Source organism: Falco peregrinus, chromosome 19 (assembly GCF_023634155.1).
Source record: "Falco peregrinus isolate bFalPer1 chromosome 19, bFalPer1.pri, whole genome shotgun sequence".
Lineage (NCBI taxonomy): Eukaryota > Metazoa > Chordata > Aves > Falconiformes > Falconidae > Falco > Falco peregrinus.
Window position 1 is genome coordinate 3,534,551 of NC_073740.1, and position 15,356 is coordinate 3,549,906.

Sequence of the window (15,356 nt, forward strand, 5' to 3'; positions counted from 1 at the left end):
ATCAGGGCGCAGAGAACATCAGCACCTCCATTCCCAGCTCCGCGTTCTTACCACTGTTACTGCCGAGCCCTTTAAGCCCTTCTCCCCTCAGCTCCTTCCAACGCCTCTAAGGGACTGAGTGAGTCTGCACAGCACCAGTCCTCCATCCTCCAAGAAAAGCTGGACTTCAGAGTCCCTTGTGTGGGGGCACTGCACGGCAGAGACACTGCTTCCCTCTTGCTCGCTGCCAACACTGCTGCACTTCACTGCCTGCTCTTCCCCCTGCAGGCACTGGGTATCCTCCAAGCAGCACTGCCCACCCTCAGGTCTTTGCACAACTGCACCACCCTCCTCCTTCACCTAAGCCTTAACTGCAGCTTATTAAAAACCAGCTCCTGTTCTGACTCTCCTCTGTGGCTCCTTGTCTGAGAAGATCAGGAGCTGCCAACGCTGACTGTCACTAGGACAGGGCTGGATTTTGTTTCAGCTTAGATTTGAACCAGAGCCATCCCCCTATAGCAAGAAATAAAATAAACAAGCCAAAAGAAAAGGCACCAGTACTCGACCGCAGCAGGGCTCAGCATCTCATCTGAAAAGCAGGAGCCTCTCAGTCACTGTTGACTCCCTCATGCCAGCCCAGAGGCAGAGTTACTCCTTGGCATTTAACAGTCACCAGAACTGCATTCTTTTAAAAGATAACACCAAGTCAGCGGCGAGATGAGACTGACAAGCGTTAGTATTTGGGAACTATTCTCCAGAGGTGCCCACTTTCAGACCCGTTACACGGGTTTACACCAGAAGTAGCCCTGCACGCTGTGAGGGCCCTCAGGAATGCCAGATCCCTGGCCCTGAAGCTGGCTGGAACCACCAAGGGGCAGATTCAACTGCTCTAAGTATAAAAGGAACAGGGAAAGACTCACACACACTGTTGCATTTTACTCTCACAAACTTGCACCCACGATTCTTTTGATTTCTCTGACACGGCTGTGAACTTGTTGTGGACTTGTGACCTGGCCCTCCACCGAATCCCCCACACCGCTGCTCGCAGTGTGTTTCTGCAGCTCTGGGAGAACACGCTCGTCCGCTTTGGGGACCTGTGCTGCTTTTCCTTACCATACTGCACAAGAGACGAGGTCTGCGTAGTGGATCCCATGTCCCAAGACGAAGCGGTGGTGCTCCCACCAGGCTGGGTGTGCTGAGCAGCCAGCTGAGCCAGAGCCTGGGCTGTCTTGAACTGCTCCAGGAACTGGGAACCTGTGGTACTGCTGCCTTTGGCCTCCCCGACGTCTCCAAACCCTTTCCCCAGCATGCTCACCTGCAATTTCAGCAATGAAATAACAAAGTCAATATCTCCCTTGGCTTGGAACTTGGCTCAGAGGACACACACATCTCTTCACATAAGCCTGAACGCGCTGTACCCTGCTGCTGCTCACTGGGTGCCTCAGCTTAACACTCTCGAGCTCCAGATGCACACAGGCACCGCTGGCAAGGAGAGCTTGCACTTGTCTCACAGCATTTATCACCTGCAAGTGCAGGCACACTTATCTATTGCCCAACCTGAGGCATTTCACAGTGTCAAGGAGGCTTACAAAGAAAGTTAATAGGATCTTTAAGAATGTACTAAATTATTCACATCGTTGCGCTGAAATAAACAAAACCACCACCAGGAGAACTTGGCTTTACAGTTAAGGTGGGCTCAAAAATCCTTCCTGAACTACATCACCATGAAGCCGCACAATCTTTATTTCTTTTGCTGAAGTTACACAAAGCAGCACCTGCCCAGCTCGGCGTACAGCCCTGGTTCAGATTCAGCGCTTCCTTCCTTCACCTGTCAGGAGACGCCAGCATTTCATCCCACACCAAACTCCCAACCAGTTCCACTTCTTAAACTGGTCAGTTTGCAAGCCCTGGACCGCAAGAGTTTTTCCTTTCCTCTGAGCAGGAAAGCAGCATGTGTTGCAAATCTGACAAGGGCAACAGGGGAGGAATTATCCCAATAATTTTTAATGAAGCAACAGACTTCAGGCCTCCGTATTTAGAGCAGACTGGCCAATGGCTGAGCAGAGGACTCCGCCACCCACAAAAAGTGAGCAGGCATCAGAACTGTGTTCCCCATGTCGCCCAAACACAGACAGAAGACGCCAGGGAAGCCAACGCCTGCCAAACCCCGCGTGCTGGCAGAGCCGAGTGTTCCCTTACCATGCTGTGGTGAGAGAAGGAGTTACCAGAGGCAGGTTGGGATATAGCACTCTGCTTGGAATTGCTGAACACCAGTGGCTGGGCCAGGGAAGGAGCCTGGGACGACTCCAGGTTTGTTGACTCATTCTCCATAGAAGAGGGAGTCTTTCCTAGCAGGACTGCAAGATCAATTCTGGGTAAAGAAAGAAAACACACTGAGGTTAACACGAGCTCTGCCACCCCCCTCACTTCTGCTACAGCAGTGTTCTGCTGCCAGCCTCACAATTTATACCTTTTACTTTACAAATTGAATGAATCTACAGGACATTGACACAACTGCCAGTAGCCACCTCAAAAGGAGAGGGAACAAGCAAGATTCTGCATGGCCTCCTATTTTAAAACACATCTCCCATTAATTTAACCCAGCAAAATGCCCCCAAAATCTGAAAGAACCTGCAGCAGAGCCTAGGAAAACTCTAACCCGGGATTAGGACCTAGAAACTCCAAACTAAACTTTGCCATTTAAATCCATCTGATCTTATTCAGAGCTGCTGCATTTTAGCTAGCTAGCAAGGTTTAGGCTGAGATGGCAAATGGCTCTGGGGCTCGTGTGCCACTTTTCCCCACGTAAACAGCATTGCCATGGGCTGTCACCTCTGTCCAGCTGTGATTGTCACATTCTCGGCAGGCAGAGGCACTGAAGACACATTGGAGGCGGTGAAGATCTTTGTCTCAGACAGCTGAAAGATACAAAAATGGAAAAAAGAATCCAAAAGTGAGAATGGCGTCTCGAGTCTCCGTGTAAAGCATGCAGAAGCTTGCACAGCCACAGAAAGATTCAAGGACTTCAAGCATTTAGATCTAAACTTCTCTAACACTGGCTCTCATCAGAATCACCTTCTGTTTAATTTGTTTCTTCTCGGGCAAGTGCACAAATCACCTGCTGATGGAAAAAAAAACCCAAACAACAAATCCTTCTACAAATCTCCTGTAGTCCACAAATCCACTAGGGCTGCTGGGGTCCGAGACAAACGCTCTGAACTGATGTTACGCAGCACCGATCTGCAAAACCCACTGCACAGGTAGGTGCAACCATTGCTAGAGAAGTCAAATAAAAAAACCAAAAAACTTCAGACCCACAGTTAAGTTTCCAACAATCCTGGCCTCACCTGGATGATCTGACTGGAGACCAACAGACCTACTTCAACTACAGAAGGGAAAATAACATCGCTCAAAAATGAATGAAGGGGAGATTTAATGACCACCTGTGGTTTAGCCCAGAACGTATCTGAATATGAACACACTGAGCAGCCGCCGGCAACTAAGCTGCAAGAGTTTAAAAACAAAATCAGGAGCCCTGGGGAGCGTATCACACCGACTGAAGGCAGGAAAGGCTGTCAAAGGCTCTCTTCAAGCAGAGCCCTGACCGAACAGACAGAGAAGCTGCTTGTGGCCCCAAACACGGCAGGAGCGCTTCCTTCAGACAGTGCTTGGGAAGCAAGAGCTCTCCCTTCGTGCCCCATCTGTAGGCTTAGCAAAAATGAGCATGCAAGACTAATGGCACTGAAGAAGCCCAACCCTGCGAGCACCTGCAAGAACAGAAGTTCAGCCTTGATTCAGAGAGGGACTGAAGCCCATTTCAGAAGAAACTGATACTGAGGCATTAAAAGCAGGTGAGAAGAGCGTCCATTCTCCCCTGGAGGAAACGCTGGGTAGAGAACAAGAGGAGGAAGACATGCCATCGAGCAAGTCCGAAGGTAAAGCCAAGAGCTTCTGTTCAATCCAGATCACAAGGCCCAGCAGATGTGCGTGTGTGTGAACAGGGATGCGACACACGCACAAAACTGCTGCCACCTCCTCCACGGCGTGTGGCATGTCCCAGAGGCAAACCTCCCCCAACTGCCACTCCACTGCGGGAGCAGAGCAAGAACCGTGTGTGGAGTCAGGAAGAAGTCTTTCAGTTTATGGTAGAATTCCGTAAGGCAGCTGTAGGAAATGAGAGGACCAGACTCGATGCCCTGGGAGATCCCTTCCTGTCCTGGGCTCCTATTGCAAGCTCTACTACACACGTAATTTAGGAGCAGTGGTTTTTACTTATTCATCATAGCTCCTGGAATTGGGAGCCTGGCTTGGGCTATACCCATAGTTTGGGAAGGATGGATGGGCTTTGTGCGCCTCTCGTAGCCGCATGGGTACAAACCGGACAGCACCAGCAGACGCAGGGAGGAGAGGGGTTTGGAGAGTACCTACATCTTCATTCCAGTCCTCCGTGCCCCATTCTTCCGTCGCTGCCCTCCACGCACCTACAAGGATAACAACAGGTAGAAAAGTTACGTGTGCATCAAAGCTCTGCCTCCAAGAGCCAGGGAAGCACTGGGGAGCTTTGCAAGCAGCCGAGAGGGTTTTTATTTGCCAACCAGACAAGTTAAAGCAGTTGGACCCCAACCCACAACTCCTGGGGCAAGGTACCGTGATGGGATCGCCTCCGCCTTGCTCGGGCAGGCTAGGCTGAAAGAGAGGGAACGCTGGGCTGGCAGCTAGGGCAACGCACACACCCCGACACCAAACAGGGAAGCTGAGCTTGGCGAGGAAGCCCTGGCATCAGCCCCGACAGACTCCTTGTGCCATTTTCCTGATTTTCACCTCGTATTGCAGTAGCTGCACGTTTCCCGCAGTGACGAGCAGTTTGTGTTACCCCAGCAGCTCAGACAGAGCACCTCCTCCGCAGGCCTCCTGCCAGCTCACGTGCAGGACCTCACCACCCGGTTAAACCTTACGTTTCTGTAAAACCCGGGACAACGGAACCATTCACGTGGTTCGTCTCCCCCCCACCCCCAAAATGCTGAAACCTCACGGCACCAGGACCTCCTGTGCACAGGCAAATGAGAATCAAAGGAAAACTTAAGGGACTAAGCAATTCCTGCATTTTCCGTGACCAATTTCAGAGAGATGCTTGAAGCGAGTAGCATAAAACATGAGGGAGAAAAGCACAAGATTTCAGCTGCGGTCCAGCACAGTTTGTGAGAGCAAAGTTTACCACAAAAAAAAAAAAAAAGTAAGAGATAAGTTTTCCCTGGCCACATCTTCAACTTGTTCCGTCCCTCACATCCATCACATTTTAACCTTGGTACTTTGAATATTACATGGCAACTTCCAAATCCATTAGACAACTTAAAATTTGGTGTGGGAGGATAGCAGGAGCATTTTACAATCCCAAAACCTCCGAGTGTAAAACCAGCCCCATTTTGCACAACTTGTTTTCAGCCCGTGCAAACCCCATCGACAAACCCGACACGGCCAACAGGGTTAATCCCGGAGACATTTATAAGGACGGAACAAGTTGGCATCAGTCCTTTTATAAGCTGAAAGCCTTTTACAGCACAAAAACAGAGCACGTGGGCAACAAGAACATTGCGAATTCTTCTGCAGGACACAATCAGGCTCACTGAGATTTCGGTGGGAAGAACACAACGGACCTTCCCATATATACTTTAAATTATGAAGCGAAAACATCCAAACAACTGCTTGGCTAGAAGTGGGGTATTTAGTGCATGAAATCAGTGTATGATCAGTGAATTATGCTTTTTGCATTGTTGTTTTGCTGGCTGTTTCGTTTTTCTTGACAATTTGAGCCAATTCAAGAAGCCTTCCTGGATTTTTTTTTTTTTTTGGTTTGGTTTACTATTCCAATTATTAATACAGCACAGAATCCTTGAGTGCCAGGAGTCTCAAGGCACATTAACCCTTTCTCCCCAGCTAGAAGCATCTGGAGGAGTTCAACACATCCAATGCAAAACACATCTGGGGTTTGAAAACCCAGATTCCACCATTCCTTAGATTCTTTTTTGTGCCCTCACAGCGGTATCAGCAGCAGGAAGACTCCTTTCCAGATTTTTACGGCCCAGAAAGATCCTACCAGCTCGACCCTTAGCCAGGAGGTGAAGTGGGAACTGGAGGTACCTGGGTCAGCTGCAGTTGGCAGGGGAGAGCAGGAAGCCAGATTTGCCCCAAGAAGAGTTTGTGCATGTAGGAACATGGCACAGGGCTCTCTTAGTCTCGCTCACTTCGGAGAAGTGAGTAGAAAAGCAAACCAGCACAGAAAGCAGAAGGAAAATCCTGCAGATGAAGAGCAGCCATTGATGGAGCTTTCCCGGCAAGCCTGCTGCTTCTCAAGGACCGGACACCTATTCACAGCACGGCTTGTGCTCCTTGCACATGAAGAGACAGATGGAAAACTGAAGCCCTGCAATGTACAACTGGGCGTTCAGCAGAAATGCTCCGGAAAGCTTCCCAACCAGCACAGCTCAGTCAGTTTCTTGAAAGAAACAGAGCGTCTTGCTCTCCATCAAGCTCTTACAAAAGGGAAAGCTGGAACGGAAGCAATGCCCTGACACTTTAACACCATTTCGGAAGTGTTGTCTTCTGATCGGCAATCCCTCCGCTGCTTTAAGAAAGCCCTTCAAAGAGCTGCTGGTCTTTAAGCTTCTCTAACCAGGAAAAGGGGAAAAAATAAAATTTGAGGTCAACAGGCATTTGCAAATATGAATGTGCTGAAGTAAAAAAAAACAATCCCATTGTGTCTCCAAGGGCTCTCCCACCCCCAAAAATACACTATTTCTTCATTTTAAATTGGGAGACGAGCAACGAGCTTGCTCCTCCCGCAGCCCACCAGGTGGTCCTGCCACTATCTCAATGAGTGGACACATGCTCATCCCCCAGTCTGCAAGGGTGACAGAGCCAACCCCCCCCCCTGCACCTCAAAGGAATGTAAATCCAAACACGAGCAAAGTGTGGCAAAACCACAATGGCAGCGCTGCAGCAGATGGCTTTGTGCTGCCTGTAGGAGTTAAAAATTAACCCAGAGGTGGGAACCAGGAGACGCTGCAAAGCAAGAGCAGCGCTCCAAGCACGCCAGCCTCTGGGCCCCTGCAAAAGAGGCTCTAGAGTGCCAACACTCCCCCTCCTGTCCTGACTTTCCAGAGAAAAGTGGCAAATTCTTCCAGAAGGGCCCTTAACTTTGACTTCCAGACCTCAGGTTAGATGGAAGAGACATTAAATGTGATTTCGGCCTCGTTTACAGACACCGATGGGATTCGGTAGGCATAAAAAGCAAACTGGATAATCTCATGGGTGCCTTCTGGCTTCATGAGGCATCAGAGTGTAAAAACAAAAAAAATAAAGTGGCCAGGCACAGCTTTGCCATCAGGCATCCCGGTCATCTCCAAATCCATCGTCATCTTCAACTGCAGGGCAGGTCTGCTCAGGCCAAGAGGAGCAGCTAGGCAGCAAGAGCACCCCAAAGCAGCCGCCGAGCGCCTCGCTCGCCCAGAGGCGGCCATCAGCAGGGGCAAAGCGCTGAGATAGTTCACCCAGACCAACTCCCCTTGCAGCAGCGTTTTGACCCTAAGCAGAAACGCGGCGGGGAGGCCAGCAAAGCGGCGGCCGCAGAAGCAAAGCACCACGTCAAGGAAATGGCAGGGGGACAACGGCAAGACACAGCTTTCCGGGTGCGAGACAAGCAGAACGCGACTCAGCTGCCTCACACCTCCTCCTCCCCTTGGGTGGGATACTCTGTCATCAGTGCTGTGGACACAGAGCTGCTCCGGGTATGGAGAAGCAGCGGCTGAAGTTTAAATTTATATAATCCGCAAGAATTTGGCTTAACCTCTCCCCATTCACAAAGTGTCAGCATTAGTAAAAGCACAGTCAGAACAAACGTCAAATATTCATTACAATGAACAAATTAAAGAGAAAAGAAGAATGACATATCCACAGATATTTCAGGTTGGTTTTTTTAAAAAAAGCTATAAAGTAAAGGTATCCGGGGCAGTTAGTGCACCTGGATGAATCGTACCAGGAGCAGTGTCAAATTTTCGGGGATAATTTGACCCCTCACCCCCAATGAAATCAAGTCCTGAAACAAAAAAAAAAGAAAAGAAAGACAACCAGTGAAATTTTTGACTTAAAGAACCGAAGGTGAGTTTCATTGCCCCCATGAACACCAGTCACATTGTACCTGTGGATATTGGTAATTTAAAGAGATGCCTGCGGCTACTAAAACGGGAACAAAACGACCACGCACGACAGGTGAACAGCATAGTTGTACAATAAACTTCACAGCTGCGTTGTTGCACTAGAGCAAATCTGCGTTTTTCCATCAGAAAAATCTTCAATTTCCCCCCCAACCACGCTCTGACCCACTTTGTTCCACAATTCCACAACACAGGAGAGGAAAAAAAAAACAACCCACAGCAGCCTGTTCAGATAGACAGTTAAACTTCCAGCACACAGAGCTCATCCACTCCCATCCCTTTTTCCTCCAGAGACAAATGTACCCATTGCCCTTAACACATGCCTACACTACTCCCTCCGGTATTTAAAACTCCCGTTTCTCAGTCAGCAAGAAGATGATCACTCAATCTGCTAGTGTTTTATAAAACCATGCTTTTTTTTTTTTTTTGGCCTTTCAAAATAGCTCTCCATTTTCTGGAAAAAAACCAAAACCAAACCACCACCAAAAAACCAACCCCAAACAAACAAAAACCACCAAGACACAAACCAACAAAAAAACCCAAACCCTACACTAACAACGTGTAGTAAAAGGCATCACAGTTTACAGTGCTTTGATTCTCTTTTTCCAAAGCTATCAGTTTTCCAGCAACTACAAGAAACATGGAAGTAGCCTCAAGTGTCATTAATAGGGTTGTGAACGCTTCTTATAACCAAGACATGGTATTTACTTGAATGTTCAAAAATCATGGAAAAATAGTTTGGCTTCACAGTGGTGCAAGATGGCTCCATTAAAAAAAAAAAACCACACAAAAAACTAAAAAACCCAAACAACCACTCTTTAAAAACCCACACAAATAGACTACTTACGATTAAGGACTGTCCCTTGCAACTCTGGCCAGTTAATACTGCAAAATCTGAGCTCACTTGTGTCTTACAATAGTGTGCATACTTGAAACAAAAAAAAAAAAAAAAAAGGACCATTTTTCCACTGCAAGAGAATGTGCAAGGGCAGATCGGCGTTCGCAAACCACCCAGTGAAGAAAAGTTTGCTTCCAACAGGGAAGTTACAGCAGTTTGAGCATGATGACCATGAAAGAGAATGCTCCCCGTACCGAAATCAAGAGCAAGATATCTGAACTCTGAGTAATATCCTCTGAAGGATGCACCAAATATCAGGAGAACTCGTATGTGTTTGTCACACTAAGGTTGATAAAAAAAAAAAAAAAAAAGATTTTTCCAAAGAGGCAGCATGGTTTCTATTGGAAAACAAATGGAGGCAAGTGTTCCTGTGCCTCTGTTGGGCAACGGCACGCACAAGCTCACACCAGAACAATCACCCAGCTCCCAACGTGGTTACCCCAACAGATGCAAAGGCACCTCTGGGTGTAAACTGAAACCCACCTCCGAACCAACAACCTGTTCCTCCATCCCTAAAGAGCAAAACCTCCCGAGTGTAACTGGATGGACACTAAATCCACTTACCCTCTAAAAAAAATACACCACAGCGATCGCGTGCTCCGAGCCCACTTACTTGTGCCATCATCCGGCTCAAAGCTGCCAGTGTTGTTCCATGTGTTGTTGTTGCTATTCCCATAGTTCTCATCCGCGCCGGCTGGCTCAGCGTAGTCAGCGGGGTTGAAAGTTCTGTAAGAAATACGAGGATGGAAATTTTTACTCCCTCTCCTTAAGCATTTGAAAAGCAACTGATTTTATTCAGACCATGACGCATCTCAAAGAGTCTCCAAAGCCATTGCTCTCAGCAGAGGGAAGCTTTAGCTACACCGGCAATTCCAAATTTCAGTTAATATGATGCAGTTTTGGCTTTACTAACAAAAAAAACACACGGAAAATTGGAACACAAACGACTGACGCAAACACTACTATGCTGCAGTTTGTACCACTGACACTTACCCCATGCCCTGGGCAGAAAATCTTCCCCCTCGCCTTCCAGAGCCACCTGTAAAATATCCACACATGCACTGCTGAGCACCTCTCTTGGCTCTGCACCACCACGAAAAGAAACATTTGAACAACATATGGAGTCCTGATGGCCAGAATATGAAAGTGGTAAGGATCTTCCCGAGCTGATAGGATTTCCAGCAGTGTCTTTACATGTATGGGAATGACCTCAGCTGGCTGGCAGTGTAATTAGCAATTATAAAAAATTCCAGGCTCAGACAAGGCTTCCCGCTGGCACAAACTACAAGTACCGGACCCCAGGTTCTGATTTCTGCAGCGTGTGTCCTCAGCAACAATTCCTGAGCGGCATGGATTTTGCGGAAGAATGAATTTCTGCTGCTAAAATAGTTAAAACCCATGGCAAACATTTACAGAGCAACAGGACTCAGATACACGTGCAAGAACGAGGAGGATCCAGACGCTGTGGCTAACAAGCAATTGGCCCACCTGCCAAATTGTTGCATTAGTTTTTTTAACTTCCCACCGCTATACAATAAAGTTTTTTGTTTTGTTTTCAACTGCACAGATGGGACAGAAGAACTAGATGCGGTTTCTAGCGTGCTTAAGATGGGGAGGCCATGTGTAAGTACTAAGCGCAAGCCTAAGGACAGAAAAACCAAGTGCTTATTTTCAGTTTGGCAATTCTTCCCGTAAGCAGCTTTCAAACCTCACGTAGGAGATAAGATACGCTAACGTAATTCTTCGCCTCCCACCCCCTCTGCCCTCCCACCCTGTGTGTACCTCGGCCTCGGCCACGTCCCCGCCTCCCTCTTTCTGTGCCTCTTCCAGAGGATCCTCCGCTCTTACCACCGTCTAGTCCATTCTCCTGGCCCCGAACTGAAAGACAGAAGGAGGCAAAGACAATTTCAAGATCCATCCTGCTTTAGGGAGGATAGACCAGACCTCAAACACCAAAGCACAGCGGCTATGCGGGAGACCACGCTGCCAAACGCTCCCGTAACTCCTTTTATTTAAGCTGATGGTATCGAGGGTGATCACCCAAGGAATCATTTCAGACAGGGGAGCCTCAAACAGATGGCCACACACAGAGGGATGGCTCTCCTCAAAGATGCATCCTGCCCAAGAAGCTTTACTGACAGCCTTTACGCGGCACCAAGTGTTATGGGTGTTATTAAAGGGCAGGTCCATACACTCTCTTCCACGGCTGGCACCTCGCCCCCGCCTCGGTGGCCCGCCACGTCGTCTGCTGAAATCCCGATCCCTCTCCCGGTTTTCTTTGCTTTCTTCACTGGGTTCTGTCTGTCCACTCTCCTTCTGTCCTGAGACACCCTTCTTCTTCCCGACCATTTCCCAGGAATGCTGAAGGTTTGCAGAGGGGAAAGAAGTTAATCATAGTTTGATCGATGCGCGACGCAAATACACATATATTTAAACATGCTACAGAGAATACAACAAAGGTCACCAGAAAAATGGTTTCCAGCCCATTATTTATTTTTTTAAAGTCTATCAGCCTACACACAGTACAGCTTCTTCCTTCAAGGAAAGCTTTCTTACAGCTGACTGGCACACAGTTTGAGATAACAGAAGATGAGTTACTCTATTTCTGCAAAGATCTACTAAACCTCTTAAACAGAGTGGGCATAATACTCAGGTTCGAAGCATGGACAAATTTACCCTGTTTAGGGGAAAAAACCAAACCCTGCGATTTCATACAGGTCACTGTTATGCAGAGCTCTCCGAATCACCCAGGTAAACGTTCCAAAGGGCTCTGCAGTCAATATTTTAGGGCAAGTTAAGTCTCTCAGATGCAGAGTGATTTAACGAAACTCCTCACCACGCAACAGCTCACAGGGAGAGGAGCAGCACAGAATTAATTCAACAAGCAAGTTCAAGTCATCCCAAGTTCATCTGTAAGAAGTTAAGCACTCCAGCTTACTGCCATGGGGCCACACTGGTTTATTTTATGACAGACTGCAGTGGTTTCACACTCAAACTGATGCTACACACTGTTAGAACAATTAAAAATAGTCACAAGTCATTGACAAACACCTGAAAACATAACCGGCAGACAAGCAGACAGCTGGTTTTGGATGGCAACATGCAGGGACAGTGACAAAAAAAAAAAAACACCAAACAAACCACAGAGGCACAAACTGCCTTTAAACCCAAGGCTTCTGAAGTCTCTCTCCATAGGTATCTGGCTCAGAAGGAAATTCAGGAAAATATTTACTTGGAATACTGTAATTTTAAGCCAAATCTAACCTAATGCTAAGATCACACAAACTCCTTTACTGTTTGAAATACAGTATGTTCTGAGTAACGAGCTCAGCAGGTGAGCTGTCTTCATCAGCACGGGAGTATGTGAGCAATTAGCAAGTCTGTTCCTTATCAGAAAATCCCCTTTACGGGATTGCTGCACAAGCTGAATCCAGGCCAGCAGCAGCTCCAAGACCTTTGACCAATTCCAGCACAGCCACTGCCCACGCTCCGTGCTGCGGGTACCGGCCCACAGGCCCCCCAAGGCCGGAGAAGCGGCGGGCACCGAGGGCTTTGCTCTGCCAACTCCAGTTCTGCCTCTTCTGCAGTCACCGTGCCTCGCCCTGCATCTCTCACACTGCTGGGCATTTCAGCTGCTTGAATAAAGGAGGTACTGGTACATTAACACTGCCACACGCTATTCTGGATGTTATTTTCACGAGCACCGTGTTATCTAGGAAATGCAGGTGCTGTGATAGCGGGAGTTTGTTGTTTAACTGGAAGCCACCGGTTGCAGGGGAGGTGGAAGAAAATAAAGAGCTGTGGCAAAGCTTTGCCTCAGCAAGGCACATTGATATCATCCTTTTAGAAAGGATTTTTCAACAGCTATTTTGTTTAGTTGTCAATGGAAAGGGCTCTCTGAAGGCAAGGAAAAATGCTTGCGCGCACTGTGTTGAACTCGGTTGGTGCCCAAGCTAGCAAGGCACCTGACGCTGGGGAGCAGTTACACAGAATATAGTCCGAGATGTCCCGCTCCTCCATCTACACTCAAGGACTAATAGCAATAATAATAAAAGAACTCATGCATAGTAATCTGAAGTGATATTTAGAGTCTCAACTCCATAAAGAGCTGAGTCAGCTTCAGCCAAAGCAGGGCGCTGGGAGGATACGTTTGATCAGCAGCAGTTTGGAGGGCTCTGATATTTGTAGGCTTTTTACTGGGCTGTAAGAGATCTTGCACCTCTGCTGTCTTTGTCACAAAACGAACGACATCCCACACACCAGTCAGAAGGTTCCTCCTGAGCAAGCACCCGCTTGTTCTCAGAGCTGACTTTGGCTTGCCTCAGAAGGCACCCGCATGAGTGACAGCGGTTGAGCCTAACTCCACAGCAAACAAACAGCAAAAAGATTTTCCAAAAGGTGGCACGGGCAGCGGCACACAAGGCAGTCGGCGCATCGCTGGGAAGCGAACATTTAGCGCCAGAGATGCAGAACTGCTTTTCTCTAACAAGCAAGGAACCACCGCTGACACATACCTGCCTTTCAACGCAGGTCACCCAGCCCTTGTGGGAAAACACAAGTTACTTCACACTCACAGCAGCGTGAAGGCTTACACAGGTGCCACTGTACTGTCGTCAAAGTGCTTGGATTCAAAAGGAATAGGAAGGAAAGGATTTATTGCGTTTTCCCCTCTATCCCTTTGGGCCTGCTGGCCACACTCGCGTTCTGTGCAAGCCTACAGAGAGCAGCGTTAAGAAGCCAGGACACAATCACACTTTACATGCTACTTGTGGAACGACTCAGTCGTTTTGGTTCTCGTTATCTAGACATTACTGTATGTCTCGTCTCCAAATACGCAGTTACACTGAACTAAGCCTCACCAGATTTACAGGACCCAATCCTACCGTGTCCGGATTGCCCTCCAGCAGCACGTTGATGGCTCTGTTAACATCCCCATTGCAGTCGTGCAGAGCAATCACACACTCATCCTGGTTCTTGCCTGTGATGTCGATCAGCTGCAAAGAAGACCACACCATGGTCAGCATGTCCCAAACCAAGAACACACCAAAATCCCAACGGATCTCTTAGGAGGCAAGCAAGTTGAATCCCAAACCAGAAATCCTACAGAGAGATGTCAGGGTTTGGGAGTCTCCTTCTCGGCTTAATTACGCCCCCTTCAACAAGTAACTGAGAGTGGGTCACTGTTGTTTCACCCCAAGCCAACCTACAACCTCCTTTTCTCAGGATAACACCCGTTCCCTGCGTTCCGGGGACCAAGGGAATTCAGGGAGCAGCCAGCCGCATCCCTCCCACACCTCCCAGCACTCACAGTACTCTCAACATCGACCGTGGCTTCCCGTCAGGGTTCACCTTCACTTTCAACACTCACTTGTTTCACCTTCTCCTCAAAGTCAGCGTCGTTATGGTCCGAAATCATCTGTGCAAGTCGAATCTGTTCCGCAGTGGCCTAAAGAAACGGAACGTAGAGAGAGCACGTTTAGAGCAGTGCGTTTCCGACAAACCATTCTCCAAAGGCCACGCCGCTTCCCTCAGATCTCTGGAGAGATCTTCCTTTCTGGAAGGGAATCAGTATGATGAAAAGGAGGCGCAAATGAGGGTCAGAAAGAGGAAAGCTTCAGAGAGAAAGTCCGAGAGGAGTGAGTGCGGGGGGAGTATGCAAGAAAGGGAGGTACTGCTGGATGGCCCCATGGCGCCAGGTGAGCAGCAATCACCGAAACCGTCCATTCTGAGCCGACCTCAGCACCACCAGAACGCCAAGACCCACTGCAGGCTGCTCCTCAGCCACTCGCGTTCACGAGAGCAAACGGGGAACGGGCAGATGGAGGCAAACCCAAACCTCAAGCCCAGCCCCCACTCGGAGACACCAGTAGAGAAGCCCCACCATTAGCGGCTGCCCAATTAACCTGGCTCTGCGAGGAGCAGCACCCAGAAGTTCGTTAGGCCAAGCCCAAGTGCTAGCAGCGGGCCAGGCAGGAGTGCCAGCTCTCCGCCTCCCAGCTAACTGGTTTCCACGGACGCTGCCCTTACCTGCGGCCGCTGCTTGTGCTGTGTCTGGCTCTGTGTCTGTGTCTGCTCCCAGTTCCCCCGGGCTCGGTTAGTGCCCACCGATGTCATCATTTACAGTATATACAAATAACAGTATTTACAAGGTAGAACTCTGCGGTGGGTCAGGGGAGAAGAGAGAACAGACCGTTAGAAACCAAAACCAAAAGGCAGGACCAAGACTGAACCAGCATGTGGGTGAGGCAGACGGTAAAGCCGTCGTGGGC

The 15,356-nt window shown here is 48.6% G+C and overlaps 1 protein-coding gene across 13 annotated transcripts in view; it reads right to left on the bottom strand.

Annotated features, from left to right (window-relative positions):
- Window positions 1–15,356, bottom strand: part of UBAP2L (ubiquitin associated protein 2 like) — a 30,839-nt gene that overhangs the window by 11,647 nt on the left and 3,836 nt on the right. For 4 of the 13 annotated variants that reach the window (XM_055791848.1, XM_055791845.1, XM_055791842.1 and 1 more), the window contains exons 2-13: window positions 15,115–15,244; window positions 14,456–14,533; window positions 13,947–14,081; window positions 11,280–11,448; window positions 10,870–10,965; window positions 10,081–10,126; window positions 9,701–9,813; window positions 7,997–8,071; window positions 4,408–4,460; window positions 2,812–2,897; window positions 2,179–2,350; window positions 1,093–1,294 (exon numbers count right to left, since the gene is read on the bottom strand). In XM_055791848.1, the coding sequence (XP_055647823.1) occupies window positions 1,093–1,294; window positions 2,179–2,350; window positions 2,812–2,897; window positions 4,408–4,460; window positions 7,997–8,071; window positions 9,701–9,813; window positions 10,081–10,126; window positions 10,870–10,965; window positions 11,280–11,448; window positions 13,947–14,081; window positions 14,456–14,533; window positions 15,115–15,204 (1,315 nt within the window). In that variant the 5' untranslated portion in view covers window positions 15,205–15,244. The remainder of the gene's footprint in view (window positions 1–1,092; window positions 1,295–2,178; window positions 2,351–2,811; window positions 2,898–4,407; window positions 4,461–7,996; window positions 8,072–9,700; window positions 9,814–10,080; window positions 10,127–10,869; window positions 10,966–11,279; window positions 11,449–13,946; window positions 14,082–14,455; window positions 14,534–15,114; window positions 15,245–15,356) is intronic. The other 9 variants (XM_055791851.1, XM_055791847.1, XM_055791849.1 and 6 more) reach the window with 5 other exon arrangements.